We start from the raw sequence: 15,384 nt of genomic DNA on the forward strand, positions 1-15,384 counted from the left end.
GGGATATGGAGAGGGTAGAATGCTTTGGGTAAATAAAGGTGAGGCCTGCAGCAAAATGTTGCAGTATGGAGTACTGCCTGATCAGCATTCCACTCGCTCCGTTCTATTCCCCCTCCTCTCACAGTCAATGAGCATTCTATTGCTATGGAGCATGCTCAGTCTTCATCAGGCTTTGTGTTTGCCCCCCCCCCCCATCTAGCATTCTATGCATTGCTACTGAGCATGCATAGCCTTCATTGGGCTGCTTAAGGGATTTCTTCCCCCCCTTAATTGGGAGGAGTCTGCTAATTCATTATGTTTTCCTATTATTCCATTTCCTTTATGGATATCTATTTGTGGCTTGAAAGTGAGATTTCCATCTTCTACCCATTCACAGCCTGTGTTGGAGATACTTCTTCTGCAATTTGTGTGTCTCCATAGTTCAAAATGCTTGAGAATGTGTGTCAACATTTGTCCTCTTTTTTGTCTCCCCAACCCCCCTTTTCCTGTCTGCTCATCACATTACCTATTTGCTTGTTGGAAGTAATGGCTGGTGACTGTATGTTTAACAAATGATGCAAATTTAGCTGGTGTATCCTGAGACTTGTTGTTGGATATATACCGTATTTTTCCGTGTATAAGACTAGGGTTTTGTTTTTTTACCCAAAAATTAGTTTTAAAATTGGGGCTCGTCTTATACACGGGTAGTGCTGAGGGGGTGTTTTCTTAATTTGGAGTCCCACAAAATAGGGGGTGTCTTATACTTGGGGGCGTCTTATACACGGAAAAATACTGTACTATGTAACTTGTGCCTTCCTAGAACTACCATGCTTGCAAACATCTTGCAACCATGATTTCAGGGTATCTGTTATAATATGCCACAATGGGCATATTATTGTCCCTGTTTTCCAGGGATAGTCTCAGATTTACAGAAACTGTCCTGGTTTCTGATTTGATCCTGGAATGTCCCACTTTTTCTTAGGATGACCCTATTTTCACTGGAGAAATGTTGGTGGGTTTGGAGTTATCTGACCCCTGAGCCATCTGAAGGCAGCCCTGTACAGGGAGGTTTAAAAATGTTTAAAGTTTTTATTATGTTTTTGTTTATGTTGGAAGCCACCCAGAGTGGCTGGGGCAACCCAGTCAGATGGGCTGGGTGGGGTATAAATAATAATAATAATAATAATAATAGGACGTCCCTATTTTCTTCGGATAAATGTTGGAGGGTATGGTTCTTGTTTTGTTCACCTCTGAACAAATCAGTTTCAGTTCCTTGCCATAAACTGTCAGGGATGTCTCTAAGTGTCATTGGCTCCTGGCATTTCCTTTCTGATATTCCAAACACGTGGAACATCTGGACACCATATCTGAGTATTCATGCCTGGCCAATTTAGTATGTCATTTCCCTCCCCCTGCTTTTTTTGCACAATACAATGCCAAAGCATCCTGTCTGAATCTTCTTTAATATGCCTGGTGTCAGTGGTTTTTGGAATAACGATTCATTCTCCTTGGAGTACAAGTCCCCTTTCTGTTGTTAACTCTGCTTTGATGCTCCAGAAGTCCTTAAGACTTGATTTTGGGCCAATCTCCTTTTATCATCCTAATAAACATTTTCATAGTTTCATCTTTGTTTCTTATTTCTTCCATTTTCTCTTCAGTGGCTGGAATGCTTGTGAATATCATGTGTCAAAGAGCGAGTCGGCAGTAAATCACATGGTCAAAGTTGGAGTTAATGCTTTATTAGCAAAAACACAATCTTCACAGACTGGGCTGAGTGTCAGGCCTAATGAGCAAAGCAGCTCATCTCTGGTAGATCTGGCCACATTAATCAGTTGCCTCTCCACACCACAGCTGTCAAAGTGCCTTCCTCTCCAGGGGTTTCCTAACAATTAGAGACATGTTCAGCCTGCCTCTGCTCTGCCCATTTCAGCTCTCTTCTGGTTCTGGGAGACAATGGGGGAATAGAGCTTGTCATAGAAGGATGGGGAGAGACCCATGGCTCTTCACCAGCCTGACTGATCTCTGCCTTTTGGCCACCCTTCTCCCACTTGCCTGTTTCAGCTTCTGCCTCTGATTCTAGACTTCTCTTTGCCACTGACTCTCCCAGCTCACTAAGCCCTGTTAGCTCTTCCCAGTCTTCTCCCTCTTCTATCTCTGACCACTCGTTGTTGTAACACCCCTACTCCCCAGGCTCTGTGCCTTCTTCCCTTGGTGGTTCCCCGGCTGATTCCTCCCACCATTCCTCTGCGTCCAACCTGTCCATGACATCAAGTGTACTTGCTGCTCCAGAACATCTTCCTTTGTAGCAGAGGCAGTTAACCTATGGCCCTTCAGTGGTTGTTGGACTTCAGCATCCATCAGTCCTAGCTAACTGATGGGAGGTCTATCCTGACAACACCTGGGGGGCTATGAGTTTCCCACCCACTGCTGTATAGCATTCTTTCTAGGTAGAAATGTTTTGGTTGAAAAGTTTGCTTGATGTATTTCTGTCCTTGGTTTATAGCTAGTTTTTCAGACCATATTTCAGAAGCAGGGGAAAACATTATTTACAATCTGGCTCAAGTTGGCACCTCAACTTGAGGCTTCTTCATCATGTTCTCCAGTGGCTTGTGGTCTGTCTTCACCATAACTGTTGTTCCACCATAGATGTATTGATGGATATTTGCACAATCTACCACAATTACAAACATTTCTTCTCATCCCTAAGCCTCCACCACTTGTGTAAAGTTATCACTGCTAACCCTGGAGAAAATCTGACTAAACAGTTAAACATTCCCAATATAGTTTCCATCTCTGATATGGATGTTGAGGTTTCCAGTTGTTATATTGCTGCAGTTTTGCCTTAGATCTGGTTTTATTTCTTTTGGAGCCAGTATAAGGCCAAAAAAGTAATATTGCTGATCTTTATCTGCATTTTATTTTGATTTAGTTTCTGGGTTTTTCTTTCTGCATCTTTGCAGCTGTGTTTCCTGGTTATGTTCCTTCCACATAGAGCCATGCATCAGCGTATCAACAGTAATGACACCTGGTAATTCAGGGATGGAGAACCTATGGCCCTCCAGGTGGTCCTGGGCTCCAACTCCCACCAGTCCCAGCCAGCTTAGCCAATCATCAGGCATGATGGGAGTTGGAGTCCAACAAGACCTGGAGTGCAATAAGCTCCCCATCTGTACTGTAACCCTTCTAATAAGGTTTTCCTTTGAAGGATTCCTGGGTGGAGGAAATTCCTAAAGGCACCCTGCTGAAGTTCCATCAGCCTTCAGTGCATTGACTTGTGTCAATTGGCTGGTTCTTAATCTAGCATCAGCTGCCAGTATCTTGTTTGTGCATTCAATATATTTAAGTACTTGGCTTGTGACAGCTTGTATGTAAGAAGCTTGTAGTGTGCTGTCAAATTTAAATCTCTTGGATTGAAGACGTTAACTCTGCAGCCACCACAGAGTTTACCCAATCTGCCACTTCGTCTGCACTCGCCAGTACTCCAGTTTGCACCATGTTCCATTTCAGTTTTTCTCTTTGAGAAGAAGATTAATGTTTCCAAGTGCATGAATAACTGGTTATGCATCTGGCTTCAACTCTGTTTGACACTGGTTTGGTACACAGCCTAGATCTGCAAATTCATCTGCAAGCATTCTTTCCGTTTTTGCTTTCTTGGGGCCAAACTATACCTTGCGATTTATGTATAGCATGAAGCTCCATCTCCATTTTTCTTGACTCAGTTACAGGCATAGAGGGATTCCAGTTGTTACTGGAGCCACAGTGCACAAGGAGAGAAGGTTTATCGCTTCCCTCCCTAACCGTAAGCACCAATCGCCCCTCCTTGCAGTGCTACAAAGTTTTGTACAAAAGTTCTCATTGGCACCAAAGGGTACTGCCTTTTTTGTTTTTACTAATACTTTCAAGGCAGACAGATGCCAACAACAATAATAGCCATGATGGTGGGGGGGTTTTGAGGGGGGGGGGAGATGTTATGACTAGAGAAGGAAGGGAGAAGCCTTCTCCTCCTCATGCAGGCCAAAGGCTCTTCATATTTGGTCTAAAGGAATGTGATTGTTTATCTTGTTCCATATCTTATGATAGGGCAGAGCTACATATTGTATATAGCTCTGACAACAAAAAGTTTGTAGAGACTAACAGATTGATTACAGAGTAAGACTTTGCAAACTAGAATCCACATCTTCAGCTGGCATGCGATATACATGGGTAGAGAAAAAAATGGGGCCAAATGACTATGAAAAGTAAAAATAATAATTGTCTGGGACCATTCTATGTACCATGTAAAACAAGCACTGTGACCATTTGCAACAGCAATAATTGGTGTTTCTCAGCTGTTGTTCTGAATAGTCAGTTTACTTACCTTAAGCTTTATATAGAATTGTCACAGTCCTTTTGCATTTTGTAGCCATTCCTCCCTGATTTTTTTCTCTATACTCCCTTCCTCTAGAGTAACATAGCACGGGTACCCTCCAGAAAATGTAGTTCTATGATTTATTTATTTTTTAAATCATGTAAAACACCCGTGGTTGACTTCCAGTTGGGAAGGGAAGGGAAGAGGTAGAAAAGTGAGCGTTCAGCCCTTTCCTTCCCAACCACTCAAAATCTTACAGTTCTTTATAGACAGCCAGGCCTTATCAAAGCTAAGCAACCAAACTCCTTTCAATATTGGGTGGGTGTATGGTAGCTGCCCTTGCTGTATCCTCAGATTCTCAGGGAGCGGAGGAATGAGCTGCTGGCAGTGGCGGAGCTTCATGCTCCAGCACCGGGGGGGGGGGGGCGGAGAGCAGATGGGGTGGGGCTGGCATGTGTCCTGGGGGCGTGGCATGCCACCTGCAGGGGTGTGGCGTCCAGCGCGGATGGGGGTGCAGCTGCGATGGCACTCCACTGGGATCGCACTGCCAGGGGCGGTGCGCTCTCCCCGCACCCCTCTTCCTTCACCAGTGGCTGCTGGCACCTCCTAATCCCTTCAATGGTTGTCAACCTGATGAACCCTAAGCCTCCTTGGGAGTGGTGTAGAATCGGGAAGCCCCACCGGACCCTTAAAGTGATGAATTGATTATTATGCACCACTGCTTCATTTGTCTAGCTTTATCTCAGATTCACCTTTTATCAAACTTGTCTGCTCAATTAATAAATTGCGAAGGTTAAAAAAAAAAAGGTGCCACTTATGTTAAACAGTTAACACATGAAGAGCGCTTAAGAGTAACTCTTGATTTGTGTGTTTGTGTGTTTTTACGTTTTTTTGAAGAGAAGGAAGTGCCAAGCAGACCTATAAGAGTGCGCGGCCGACCATCATCAGCTGACAGGGCGTTTGTTCGGTGGAGGCCACCCCATTCTTCAGGTTCAAGGAGCCTACGTAGATATCCAGGTTACCTCTTGGGATATGGAGAGAGCAGCAGAAAGATGAGTTATAAGCCACTGCCAAAAGAAGAAAGAAGTCATGAGGTTAAAAGATTAGGTAAGTCAAGGCCAAAGTTTATTTTGCACAAAATAATGTTTTCACTTTTGTTTGGGATGATGAAGCATTGGGTTGGGTTCAACTAACCAGGCACCCTAGCGGAAGCCAATGCAAGGGCACCCAATAGTGCAATAGTCCCCCCCCCCCGTACCATCCCCTGTGCTACTCTAGAGGGTCAGGAGAATGCCCAGTACAGTGCACAGCTGGGCAAGTGAAAAGGTTTGTGCCGATTCCTTCTCCCTAGTAATTTGGTTCAGTGGGTTAATTCCCTCATTAGAGCAGATTCCTGAAAGTGTCTAATACACTTATATCTAGAATTTGACTGCATGTGTTATGATCTGCTATGTAAGCAGTTATAGGTGTTTAAGCAAAAGTAAATTCTTGACCAGGATGAAAAAGGCAATGGCTTGTATCCAACTAAGTTGTCCTCAAAGTTGACCCATTGAAATTAATGAGCCCGAATTCGTCATGCACATTACTTTCACTGGGTCCACTCTGATTATGACCATAGATGTCAACGTTTCCCTTTATTTAAGGGAAATTCCCTTATTCTGAATAGGATTCCTCGCAAGAAAAGGGAAAAGTTGACAGGTTTGATTATGACTACTATTATGTTGAATTACTCAAGCTAAGTTGTAGTAACTTCACAGAAGAGGTAGCTTATAATTTTTGTAATGTTTCAGCTAAATTGAGCGTTAGCAAGCCAAGTGTTACTCCACTTCCAACAGTTGGGTGGAGATAAAACTTGGCAACACTATTAGAACCGGTAGGTTTCAATGGTTTAATTGACCCAAGCTTCAGTTAATTAGTCAGAGGGGTCCAATTTCAAATATTAGGGGTCAATTTTAAGCAAAAGAGCTTCAAATGAAGGGAAAACTTGTACTTTGTTTAAGCCTCATTTGGTTCTGATGTTACATACTCCACATCTTTAGACGTTGTGTGCCACATTTTAAGAAAAACATCAACAAACTGCTCACTGAATCGCCAGACAAAGAGAAGACAGAATCATAGAATTGTAGAGTTGGAAGGGACTGTGAGGATCATCTAGTCCAACCCACTGCAATGCAGGAATCTTTTGCCCAGTGTGGGTTTCGAACCCATGACTCTGAGATTAAGTATCTCATGTTCTTCCAACTGAGCTATCCCAACCAACAGAAGTTATCAAAATTCGTCTGATGGGTTTGCATAGCCCCTTGGTTAGTGTTTCCATATGAGGTAAAATGTAGAGGAATTTCAGAGTAGAACAGCTGAGGAATTTCCTACAGGAAAGCGTACAGGTGTGGAAACCCCAAAGGTGATTCCCCTTTGAGAGAATTGCATGTGAGGTGTGGCAATATAATTCACTACACGCTGCATGACTGCTACTTTATACTCAAACTGAGACTCAGAAGAGAAGCTGGTTTAATTTCTGTGTAAACAGTGCAGGAAATACAGCTGTAACTTGTTAGCTCAAGATGGAACAATGGCAAATGAAATCACCCTGAGCTGAGGTGGGAAGAGCAACTGGTGGGAAATTAAGGTTAGAGGCTCTTGTCCAAGTTCTAACCTCAAGATGGCTGTTCTGCCAGTCCGCCAATGCATGTAGGAATATGCGGAGCAAGGTGAAGAAGGTTGCCTTGAAGGAAGGAAATGACAATCAGCTTAATCTTAAAAAGCAAAACTCATATTGGCTGCAGCATAGCCAATGCAGATGTAATGGAATAATCTTATCTTCATGTGGTACAGTCTTAAACTATCTGATCTAATTTGTCCCCGGGGGAAAGAGATGAAATCCTAGTTACTTAGTGATGAATTGGGAACAGGTGGTGCAAGATAGGAAGCAGAGACTTTGGTTTTAGCTGGTTGACTTGTATAGTGTTGGTGTGTGTTGAGTAGTTCATACTGGCTTCAGCCCATGACCCTGGTCACAGGGAATTGTGCCACATCCGTGGGTGGCTATGGAAACTAAAGAAGGCGTGGAACTATCATTCAATATTTTTAAAGAAGAAACCTTCTAGGATTCACACTTAATTGGATACTGTGCCCTCTACCAGTCTTGCAGCCTGTTCCCAGATGTATGCAGGCTAGTTGGGTTCACTCAGGAATCCAATAACATCTGGAGGGCCACAGGCTTCTCCATCCCTGCTTTACTGCATTTTAAGATTGATACTGACATTGCATGGCATAGACATTGCTCTGGAGCTGACTGAGGACTCCCAGGTAAGTTCCACCCTCTATTCTGTGTGCAGGGCAGTCCTAACCGTACCTCGTCAACTCCCCTAGCAACACCTCCCCAGCTGGGATTGGTTAACTGTCTGAGGTTAGGCGGGAACCTCCAGGTATCCAGCTTGGGGAGGCGAAGCCAGTCTGACTTGCCGGGGATCGTGTAGGGTCAGGGGGCTGCATGGGACCATGCAAAAAGTGCCCCCAATTTGAAGTGGGGAGCAGTCATTTCTAATTTAGGGTTTGAAAACAAAAACAACTTAATCACAGTATTCTATATTTTTGAGACTATGTCCACTATAAATTACCGGTATTTAACTCCAGCCATTTGAGCTATTGATCATGGTTTACTAACATGAGTAGCCAACCTGTAAGTGGCCATAATAGTAAAGAAAGAAGGCCCTGATTGAGGTCGCCCATCTGAGGTTGAGTGGGCTAAGGGGCTAATCAGGATAATTATGTAAGCAGGACCATTAAGCCTGGCCCAATATAGAAGCATCATGTAGTTCTGGTGCAATAAGAGGCCAATGCTAATAATGATGATGTCCAGAATTCTCATTACTGACACACTGTTGTGGTTGTATTTCAGAAGAGGATGAGCTGGAGGAGACAAAAGACATCGCTGTTCGTGTAATGTCTTCTCAGTCCGTGCTTGTTACCTGGACAGATCCCATCTATGAGAAACAGAAGAAGCCTGTCTCCTCTAGGTACTAGAGATTATTTTGTTTGCATCTAGATATACCAGAGGTGTTCCAAGTCCAACCTGTATGAAGCTACTGAAAGATGGCATGGTCAGGGGATCACTTCAAGATAAAATAAAGCGAGTGGTTTCATACCTTCCTTTGCACATGAGTAATAAGGCTGACCTGTACTAGTGCCAATCCACGGCATGTCTGGTGCATCTTGGTGGGTATCTGACCTCAACAATCTACAGTGTACTGCCTAGCAGACTGGTGTCCCTTTTTCATTGCAGATAAGGTGTGAAAAGTATTGTTGTGGATGGTCATGCCTTCATTTTCCAGAAGTGGTATTGTTTTTCTTCTGTTAGGATTGTTTTTAATTCAGCACATGAAATAGATGAGGACAGGGAAGAGAGAGATTTCTATAAAAGGCCTTGCAGAAGTTGCCTTACCCAGTGCTGGCTCCATATTGGGGGTTCCTTAGGTATATTTGCCATGCTGAGGGCCCTTTTCTTCAGTGCCCATTTATTGAGGAGTGGCTTGCTTGGTAGGGCAGAGCCACAGCTCTAGGGACATGGCAGCAGCAATGCCAGGACTAGGCAAGCACACCTGTGGAGTCAGTCTGTCACTCCCACTGGTGCACCTGCAACAGCTCTGATCTTGCTACCACTGCACCCCTCCCAGTAAGCGGCAGTGATGATGATGCTGGAAGGCTATCGTTCTGGCTTTGCCCCACTGGGTGAACCACTCTTGCTTTTCCTTTTTTTAAAAAAGATATTTATTGAGATTTTCAAAATGTTACAAAGAAGAAAAAAATAAAATAGAAGCAGAAAAGAGTACCAAGAATAAAAATAATTGACAAAATAGAAAAAAAACCCAACCCCTTCCCACCATATAAGAAAAAATTCCAAATGAGAAAAAATGACAGAAAAAAAGAAAAAAAAATGCAAAAATCACAAAACTTTAAAAACATTTAAAAACAAATTCATTATTTTCAAATCCTTAGCTGTCATTACCTTCTTTCTTAGACCTCCTCCTCCTCCCTTTCTTTGTATCCTAGTTATTAATTATCCCAGCAAATCCTTGATCTTATCTTCCTATAATAAAATAAACCTTAAACCTTAAAACTTAAATCTTATCCTTACCAACTTCTCATAATCATAATATTCTTTCATAATTCTTTAAACATCTTTGCTAAAGCCAAGTAATTTCATTCCAACATTTTTCTATCATTCATCAATTTTATAAAACAGTTCTAATGGTAGAAAAAAGAGGTATAAACAGATCCAATCTTCATCCAGCGTCCCTTCCTCCTGGTTCCGGGTTTTGTCAGTCCTTATTCCCGTCAATCTAGCCCATTAACCTGGCAACCTTATGTCCGAGGCCCTCAAGTCTCTTCCATGACCCTTCTGCGGCTCTTCTTCATATTTGTAGCTGTATTTTCCCTTATCTCCTGCTCGTGGTAACTCCAGCTTGACAATGTTTTTAACCCTTCTCAACAGATCAGCCCCTTTTCCATGTTCAACAATGAATTCCATGTAGTATTTAAAGGCATGTTTCAAAGGCCATCCAAAATTGAGAGCCCCCACAGTCCCAAACATCTCACGGCCTGTTGCCATATTTGAAAATGTGGAATTGTTGATTTTGCGTGACCCCGCTAATTGATTTACGGTCCCCAATTAGCTCTTTATGGCCGGTCCGGCACACTTCCCTGCGAAGACTCTGCTCCGTCTCCAGTAGCTCCAGTCACGCCTCAGCAGAGTTAGCACAGCGTCAAAGCTGTCACGTAGCTTCCACTTAGCTTCCGACAAACACACACAGAGTCCAGGTTTGTCCATTTCAGTTTCTTTATTCCGACATTCCCCAGGGATCTCCTGGGCTCACCGCAGCCATGACAAACTGCGACCTTCTCTCTCAAAGAACCAGAGAGGAAGAGACAAACTCCTCCCAAACTCCTCCCAGCTTCTAAAGCTGACGTCAGAATGTTGAGGCATCATGGGAACTTCTTAACCTGTTAAGTTCCAAACCCAACACCCCCTCTTGCCGAAAATTCTGACAAGACCTTTTTGAGTTCAACACCTTTCCCTTTGCCTTGTGCCCCTTCCCGGCATCTTTCCCAGGCACCTGTTGAACCCCTTCAACACTCCCAGAATCACACTGTGCGACACTTTTCCACGCACTTGTGACCTGATACCCTACTGACCCATTTGGGCCAGCAGTTGTGTCTTCTCCGTCAGATCCTTCCCCCTCTGACTTGACAACCCGTCTGTGAGCTTTCTCCATTACGCTAACCGGAGATGAAGCCTCACACCTGGACACTCCTTTCACAACCTTTGGAGATGCCCAGACCTGCCCTGAACCCTGATCCTGGACCTGGTCCCCATCACCGGGTTCTGAACCCTGATCCTGGACCTGGTCCCTATCACCGGGATCAGCCTCTGGCTCCCCTTCCTCCTCAGAATCAGACAGACATTCTGAGAGAAAATCAGGACCATCCCTGAGTCTTGAACACCCATCCTGTTCACAGAACTCAGCCTGCTTACTGACCAGCAGCTTGGTTTGATCACCCTCTGGGTATGCAAACTTCCACCCATTGGTTGCAGGATCATACCCACAGAAGATCATTTCCTGAACCTTTGGACCACCTGCCTCAAAGAGCTCAAAGGGCTCTTTGGCTACCCTCCCAAACCCGGGAAAACCATGTACCTGTGCACCCTTGCATGCCCTGCACCCTAGGGACCTCCCACATTTCCGGAGTTTACACCCTTTTGTGCACCTGTGCAACTTTTGCACATCTTTGGGAACCTTAGCACACTGCGCCTGTGCTTTTCCAGCATTCCCACCACCCTCCAGAGGTGACTCCAGAACAAAGAGATTGTTCTGCCCCCTTTTCACGTTGGCCACTTGTTTCCCCCCTCTGAAAATGGAACAGGTGTCATTTTCAAAGCAAATTTTGTATCTCTGCTTCATTAGAGCTGATACAGATAACAAACAACAATTCAGTCCCGGCACAACGTAGACCTCTAGCTCCTCCTGTAAAGGAGAAAAAAAACATGTTAGCCACAGCAGAAACCGACTTTCTCATTCCGTCTGCTAATGTCACAGTTGTTCCTGTTGAAACAGCCCTGCAGTTCCGCATTTCGCCAGCAGGCTCGCTTAGCAGGTGACGACCAATAGTCGTATCCAAAACCCAGCGTGTCACCGTGTCCTGGCTGGAGTTGTTCTTCACAGTTGCCATAGAAGCAGTGATAAGAAAACAACCCTCCCCAGCGTCTGAACCACGTCTTTCCCTTGCGTTCCCACGCTGGCCTCCTCTCCGAGACTGGTTCCCATGAGAACTCAGCTGGTTGACCTTGGGACCTCCTTCCTGCCCAGCTGTCTCCGCTCTCCATGGGCAGCAGCGACGCAAGTGTCCCGTTGCATTACACACGTAGCAACCACGAACTCCAGTGGAAAAACACTGCCCGGGGCTCCTCCCAGCTGGCCTCCTTCTCCTTCTTCCGGAAAAGCACTCCTTGCCAGCTCCGCCCCCTCTGGCCTGGCTCCCACTGCGGCTTTCTGGGAACCTGCTTTGTTGACATTCCACTCCAGCACGCACAGTGGACAAGCCTTTACATTTGCCTTTGGTATCCTTCGCCCCCCCGATCTGCTCACTAGCACTCCTTGAGGCTAAAACATCAGGAACAGGGGCTGCAGCCATCTCTAGACTTTGGCAATACTTCTCCAGGGCTCTGGTCTCCTGCTGAAGCTTCACAGCAAACGCAGCAGCACATTCCCAGATAGCCCTTGCTCAACTTCTTAGAGTGAGCCTTTGAAACGCAATGTCCTCCAAGACCTGGCTGCCGGCCATTGTCTTCCGTTCTCCCAAGGGGCCCAAGCTTACTTACAATCAGCTTCAGCTTCTCCGGCTCTCCCTTCTCCGTGGAGAAACGATTTTCCAGCTGCTCTCTTAGCTCCGCAGCTACTCCTTTGCCTCCTAGCAACAGGCAAAAATCTCACCACCTCCTGCCGCAACTTCAAACGCATTCCGGCACTTCCGTTGCTCTGAACCGCAACTTCAAAGCGTTTCGACAGCTTTTACGATCGGTGATTAAGGGTCCATAACCTGTGGAATTGTTGATTTTGCGTGACCCCGCTAATTGATTTACGGTCCCCAATTAGCTCTTTATGGCCGGTCCGGCACACTTCCCTGCGAAGACTCTGCTCCGTCTCCAGTAGCTCCAGTCACGCCTCAGCAGAGTTAGCACAGCGTCAAAGCTGTCACGTAGCTTCCACTTAGCTTCCGACAAACACACACAGAGTCCAGGTTTGTCCATTTCAGTTTCTTTATTCCGACATTCCCCAGGGATCTCCTGGGCTCACCGCAGCCATGACAAACTGCGACCTTCTCTCTCAAAGAACCAGAGAGGAAGAGACAAACTCCTCCCAAACTCCTCCCAGCTTCTAAAGCTGACGTCAGAATGTTGAGGCATCATGGGAACTTCTTAACCTGTTAAGTTCCAAACCCAACAGAAAAGTCCAAACATCCCAGCATGGGGGGGGGGGTCAATCCAGCCCCCCATTTCCAAACCAAGCCAAACTTTCCCTTTCCAGATATGGCTTTTTCCAAGTTCATTTGTCAAATCCAAAAAATCATATTCCTGTTGGGCCTGTTCTGTCAAAACACACTCCTGATTTAATGTCAAAAACTCCTGTTCTGTCAAGACACACTCCTGATTTAAATCCTGAGTGGGCTCCACATATTTTCCCACTGTCTGTTCAAAGTTTCCCACTGCCTGTTCAAAATTTCTAGTCGAAGTCGCCATCCAATTCACCTTCTCGTGTAATTGTTCCAGTAGATCGTTTGTTTTATAGAGAGCATACAACAAGGCTTCTGAATACATTGTCCTACAAGGTCAGATACTTGTTCCCACGGTTGTAATCTGTAACAGCTGTCGACTCCCTGGAGTTAGTTACAGTTTCACAGTTACAATTTCACAGACTCCCCCTAGGGGGAAAACTTCTATTTATTCTTGCAACAAAGTTTCCTTTTTTAAGATACTTTGTCCATATATAATCCTTTAAAATGCGAAAGGGAACAGTGGAATCACTAGGTTTCTCTTCTTTTAGCCATCTGTCAAAAACACTTGTCTTTGGTTAATGAACTTCACACGTCAGTCCTGACAGCCCGCTCCAGGATCAGGACGGAGGAAAGTTACTTCACTTTAAAGTCACTTTAAACAGTCCAAAAAGATCCCCCCCTTCTCCTGCTGTTGAAGGGGGGTTCCACAATTTTAAATGGTGAAATCCAATCTTTTAAAAGCGATTTTCTGAGCTCTAGTTTAAATTGCCTTTGCTTTATTCTGTTTACAAAAGAACGGAAGGATGACTTCCTGTTTAGACCTTCCCGTTCCGTACCAAATTCAAATAAATTTTTAAAGTCCGATTCTTTCCTACTCGCAAGTCCTTATTTGATGTCCAATTGTTCAAAGTCTAAGTACTCACGGGTGCTTATTTTAAAGTCCAAATTGTCCCAGGAAAAAGGCAGCGCTCTCCGGCAACAGCTATGCGGCTTCGCTCCACGGAAATAGCAGTTGACTCACAGCACCGCGCCACTTCCCCCTCTTCACTTCGGAGCCCGTTAGTGGGTTCCTTAGTGGGTTGGGGGGGCTCTAAAGGTGCCCGCCGAGTCCCATGGTCACAGGCTTCATCCGCCTGTGATTTTTAAGTGGGTCCCCGCTTCGCCGTAGCGGAGAAGACCCGTTTTCCACGGAGCTAGTCCCTCCAGTTCAGAGGGAGTCCGCCATTGCCGGTGGCGCCACCCCGGAAGTCCCCACTCTTGCTTTTCCATTTGGAAGTGTTTTTTCAAACACCTCATGCTGGAGCATTGAGCAAAGACAGTGAAACTTAATTGGAGCTGCTTGTGCAAGCTCTTACAGAAGCACTAGAACCATTAGGGTTGCCATATTTTAAAAAGTGAAAATCTGGACACAAAAGTTGTTGAGCTTTCTTGGGCAAAATTTTGAGCTTTTTTTTGGTCAAAGTTGCTGAGCTTTTTTGGGAAAAAATCACAAACACAACATTTTTGAGGTATTTTTCAGGAAGATCAACAAAAACGACACTGCCGGCATGGGTGCTGCCATACGTCCAGATTTTCCCAGACATTTTGCCATTTTCCATCCGGACACTGCTTCTGACTGCAGTATTCTGGGTGTGTCTGGGAAATTCCAGGCACTATGATTTAGTGTAGAAGATCATGTGATACACGATCAGTTTTAATGACACTCCTGTGTTTGAGGAAATGTGATCATAGCCTTATTATTGTGACTCAGAATTGCTATGTCCCCCCAAACATTTAACTTGTACTTCTGGTGAGTATGGTCCAATGGACCTGTGATGAGCTGAACAGTTATGGTTGTGCTTTATATCTTGTGACTGTGGTTAACAGTGCATTCTTCCGTGTTTTATTCTAAGGCAGTACACTGTCCGTTATCGAGAGAAAGGGGAATCAGCGAGGTGGGATTACAAACAAATACCCAACAGAAGGGTGTTGGTAGATAAACTGATTCCAGACACCATGTATGAATTTGCAGTTCGAATCTCACAGGGAGAAAAGGAAGGCAAGTGGAGTGCCTCAGTTTATCAGAGAACCCCAGAAGCTGGTATGTATATTTAAGAATGTGATTTATACGAGTTAATTGCTTGGGGTTGGATCTGCGACTACTTGGGGCTGCTTTACACAGAATTCTACACCATTCAACATCTCATTTCTTAGTGACTCAGCAATTGATTACCCAACTGAAAAGAATTGTGTTTGAGGGCCATATATGACATTCCACCATATGGGCACATGCTGCCCAGACGGATTTCATGGGAGGAATTCAGTGTGTTCCATCAGCACAAGTCTTTCAGCTTGACTGAAGGAACAATCCCCCCTCTTCTCTCATTATGCATAGTTCTGGGAGTTCTCCTGACACCCCCTGAGCCAATTTGGGGATGGGCATCAGGGAGCGCAGGGGGAGGAAAAGGGGAAAGCCCCATTGTACAACTGGAAGTCATAGCACAGGGCTTCCACTGATGGGACTCGTC

General features: G+C 44.9%; 1 protein-coding gene across 1 annotated transcript in view; it reads left to right on the top strand.

Moving 5' to 3' along the window:
- Positions 1 to 15,384, top strand: part of FNDC1 (fibronectin type III domain containing 1) — a 100,632-nt gene that overhangs the window by 37,273 nt on the left and 47,975 nt on the right. Inside the window, exons 2-4 of the mRNA XM_081000026.1 lie at positions 5,225 to 5,434; positions 8,226 to 8,343; positions 14,770 to 14,957. Coding sequence (XP_080856152.1) covers positions 5,225 to 5,434; positions 8,226 to 8,343; positions 14,770 to 14,957 — 516 coding nt within the window. The remainder of the gene's footprint in view (positions 1 to 5,224; positions 5,435 to 8,225; positions 8,344 to 14,769; positions 14,958 to 15,384) is intronic.

This window comes from Podarcis pityusensis (assembly GCF_964106645.2).
Source record: "Podarcis pityusensis genome assembly, chromosome: 3".
Lineage (NCBI taxonomy): Eukaryota > Metazoa > Chordata > Lepidosauria > Squamata > Lacertidae > Podarcis > Podarcis pityusensis.